Raw genomic sequence first — 4056 nt, 5'->3', positions numbered from 1 at the left:
GAGGGTTCCAGTTGATCCAATCAACGGAACAGCCTGCTCGTGAAATTAACGTGCAAGTGGCCGAGCACTCCACAGACACGTGTACCCTTAACGTAGTTCTCGGGGGATATTCAGCGTGACACACAGTGTGACAAGGCTGACCCTTTGAATTACAGGCACAACAGAAACAGGAAGTAAGAGTGAGAGAAAGTTGTTGTGAAAGAGTACAGCAGGGTTTGCCACCATCCCCTGCTGGAGCCTCGTGGGGCTTTTAGGTGTTTTCGCTCAATAAACACTCACAACACCCGGTCTGGGAATCGAAACCGCAATCCTATGACCACGAATCCGCTGCCCTAACCACTGGACCATTGCGCCTCCACCCATGTACCATGCACATATTCATATGCATATGAAAAAGGTGAGACAAGAGACATGGGTGGGGCTGGAAAAAAGAACACAAAGATCACATTCAGAGATACCCTAAGCTTAACATCACCTTTGTGGCACATTAAGGACAGGTGGGTGGTGAGCACAGAGGCAACAAGCAAAAAGCATGTGGCCAAGTAGGGCCGACATGGGCATGTAGATTTGGTGACCTCCACCACCAAACCACACATGTACACACACATACAAAGCAAAGTTATCCTATCCCAGGGTTCTACTTCACTGTGAGCGTGTAGGGGCAGGTATTTCAAGCAGTGGTGGTGGTGGTGGTGTAGGGTACAAAGTGAGTCCACTTTCTTCAGCTTGACTCACTGGCACCTTGTCTGTTACGATCACAAGTGTTTCACTTGACACAATCAATGGGAATAGGCTACTCAGGAAACGAACATGCAAGTGGCTGCGTACTCCACAGACATATGTAGATCTTAATGTAGTTCCCATGGTGATTCAGCAAAACACAGAATGTGACAAAGCTGCTCCTTTGACATGCAGGCACTACTTATTTCTGCCAGCTGGAGCAATGTGAAATGAAGTGTCTTGTTCAAGGAATCAATGCATGGCTGAAAATCAAATATATGCGTTTGTAATCAAGAGCCAACCGCGCTAATCACACAACTAACAAAGCAATATATATTAGAAAACGATTGTCTTACTCACGTTTAACAATGGCCGGGAACTTGTTGATGTACATTTGGATTTCTTGTCGCAGATAATGCAAATGTTGAAGAGCACTGTTGTACTGTTCTTGCATGTAGTGAAACATTTCATCAATTTTCCTTGACATCTTCGCTTTGTAAATCTGTAATATACACAGATGTGTGTGTATGTGTGTGTGTATATATATATATATATATATATATATATATATATATATATATATATATATATATATATGGGAGAATGTACGAAAAAAGACATCAACAGACGAGGACAGGTGGTGTAAACAACAAAAGGATGTATTAGTTTGACGCTCGGGAATACAGAAAGTCTTTAACGTTTCGAGCTACGCTCTTCAACAGAAAGAATACAGAGAAAACAAGAAAAACACGGAGAAAAAAAATTTAATGGTGTTTGGTCAGCGATTAATCATATATATATATATATATATATACACACATATATATATATACATATACACACACACACACACACATTGTCCTACTAATCTAGCCACTGGGTGACATCATTTGAAGACTAAAACAATGCAAGAACATTGTCACCAGTGCTGTATCAATAGCCCGAGGGCCGCTGACTGGCTCCGATGTTGGTGGCACGTAAAAGGCACCATTCGAGCGTGATCATTGCCAGCATCGCATGACTGGCTCCTGTGCCTGGTGGCACATAAAAAATACCGTTTGAGTGCAGTCGTTGCCAGTACAGCCGGACTGGCCCTCATGCCGGTGGCACTACACTCTCGGAGTGGTTGGCGTTAGGAAGGGCATTCAGCTGTAGAAACTTTGTCAGATCAGATTGGAACCTGTTGCAGCCTTCTGGCTCGCCAGCCCTCCGTCAAACCGTCCAACCCATGCCAGCATGGAAAGTGGACATTAAACGATGACGACGACGATGATGACACACATATATATAATGAGAACCTGAGAATTATATACTGATATTCAAATATAATACATTTATGATTTAATACTGAATCACATACCAGGTACTGTCGTTGAAAGTACATGTAATAATACTCCATGTGCATCTTGGCTTCATCCAATTTGTCCATCATTCTCATGTTGAAGTTTTCAACATATCTCCATAAGTTCTCGATCTCTCTTTGGAAACTGACCCACATTGAGTCCCAAAGATCCAAGGCAGACTTTATATAGAAAGAATTTCTTTCATAAAATTCACCGATTCTCCTGGCATGGTTGGCAACCTCGTTTGAGAAATGGTCATACTCCGAAGACATGAAATTGGTTATTGTATCCAGGGGTTCATTGAAGGATTCCTTCATCAGTTTACCTTTTGTTGATATCTCCTTAGACAGGAATTCACCAATTCTGTCTCCTAATAACTTCATCTCGTTGCCGTAGTGCTGCAACATGGCATAACAATAATCCTGAAAGAAAAGCAAGTGATATTTTAGTGAGACAGACAAGATGTGTTGTGAGTGTTGTCTCGGAAGTCTAGGCTTAATTCTGGACTAGAAAGTGAGTGTGGTTGTTGTTGTTGGCACTCCGTCGCTTACGACATCGAGGGTTCCAGTTGATCCGATCAACGGAACAGCCTGCTCTGAAATTAACGTGCAAGTGGCTGAGCACTCCACAGACACGTGTACCCTTAACGTAGTTCTCGGGGGGGATATTCAGCGTGACACAGAGTGTGACAAGGCTGGCCCCTTTGAAATACAGGTACAACAAAAACAGGAAGAAAGAGCGAGAGAAAGTTGTGGTGAAAGAGTACAGCAGGGTTTGCCACCATCCCCTGCCGGAGCCTCGTGGAGCTTTTCGGTGTTTTCGCTCAATAAACACTCACTCATATCGCCCGGTCTGGGAATCGAAACCGCGATCCTATGACTGTGAGTCTGCTGCCCTAACCACTGGGCCATTGCACCTCCATGAGTGTGGTTGTAGAGGGGAGCTAAATATTAGATGAGATTTGATTGGTGGTTGTAGGGTAAGGCTAAATAACATACAGACATCAATATCATCATCGTCAACAACATTTTTATGTTTGTATCTCTATATTGACATAGTTCAGATTAGTTGCCTTAGATGAAGTTTGTTCTTATTCACAGTTATTTCCTGCCTAGAATGAGTCATAGGACCATGTCTTACTCACACATTACATCTCTGGCATGTTTAAAAAAAAAAAAAAATTTTTTTTTTTATTTGTGACTTAGTTTCTTTTCTATCAGCAACCAATTTTTACAGAGTGCGCACTGGCAGCATTTTATCATGGCACCAGCACTAGAGAGGATGTCATGTCCTGAGCACAACTGGGTGAGTCAGCTCAACCTTGTGTTGTTCCTGTTTGTTCACCAATACCAAAAGGTTGCCTTCTCCCTGACGGGTAGAAGGGAAAGAGAAACAAAAGAGAATCAAAATGAACTGTTGATACAATGATGCTTGGGGACAAGGATTCTTCAAAGAAAATGTGTGTATGTGTGTGTGTGTGTGTGGGGGGGATGCATGAAACAACTCTGGAATTTGAAACTTACGTTTAGTTCATTGACAGTGTCTGGGTTCCAGAAAATCTGGGCAAGCAAAATACTTGAGGGCTTTAACTCAATGCTCATCCTTCCATCTTTGTTAACCTGTTGTCCCATGACTCTAATTACCTTCGCCATTAACTTCCTATTCATCATTTCTGCTCTCATGCGGAGCTGCTTCTTAGGATCGTCTAAAACAAACAACAAACAGAGAAATTTATTAAACTATTTAGGAGAGAAGAAGTAAAGGGAGTCTGAATCTGGCTTCATGTATACACACATCTTTCATTTGTAATATTTTTTTCCTATCATTTCAGTTACCGAATTTCACTCACAAAGCTTTCATTTTGTCTGCCAAATTCCACTCACAAACCATATATTTTGTCTACCAAATTTCACACATAAACCTTTAATTTTGTCTACCAAATTTCAAGCATAAACCTTTAATTTTGTCTACCAAATTTCAAACATAAACCTTT

At 41.7% G+C, this 4056-nt stretch overlaps 1 protein-coding gene across 1 annotated transcript in view; it reads right to left on the bottom strand.

The window, feature by feature from the left end:
* Nucleotides 1–1045: 1045 nt before the first annotated feature.
* The window catches only part of LOC128251177 (uncharacterized), an 18137-nt gene continuing 15126 nt past the window's right edge, over nt 1046–4056 (bottom strand). The window contains exons 7-9 of the mRNA XM_052977712.1: nt 3587–3768; nt 2081–2485; nt 1046–1222 (exon numbers count right to left, since the gene is read on the bottom strand). Of these exons, the coding sequence (XP_052833672.1) occupies nt 1073–1222; nt 2081–2485; nt 3587–3768 (737 nt within the window). The 3' untranslated portion in view covers nt 1046–1072. The remainder of the gene's footprint in view (nt 1223–2080; nt 2486–3586; nt 3769–4056) is intronic.

The sequence above is a fragment of the Octopus bimaculoides genome, chromosome 28 (assembly GCF_001194135.2).
Source record: "Octopus bimaculoides isolate UCB-OBI-ISO-001 chromosome 28, ASM119413v2, whole genome shotgun sequence".
NCBI lineage: Eukaryota > Metazoa > Mollusca > Cephalopoda > Octopoda > Octopodidae > Octopus > Octopus bimaculoides.
Note: the sequence above shows the minus strand (reverse complement) of the source record. Positions and strands in the feature narration are given on the sequence as shown.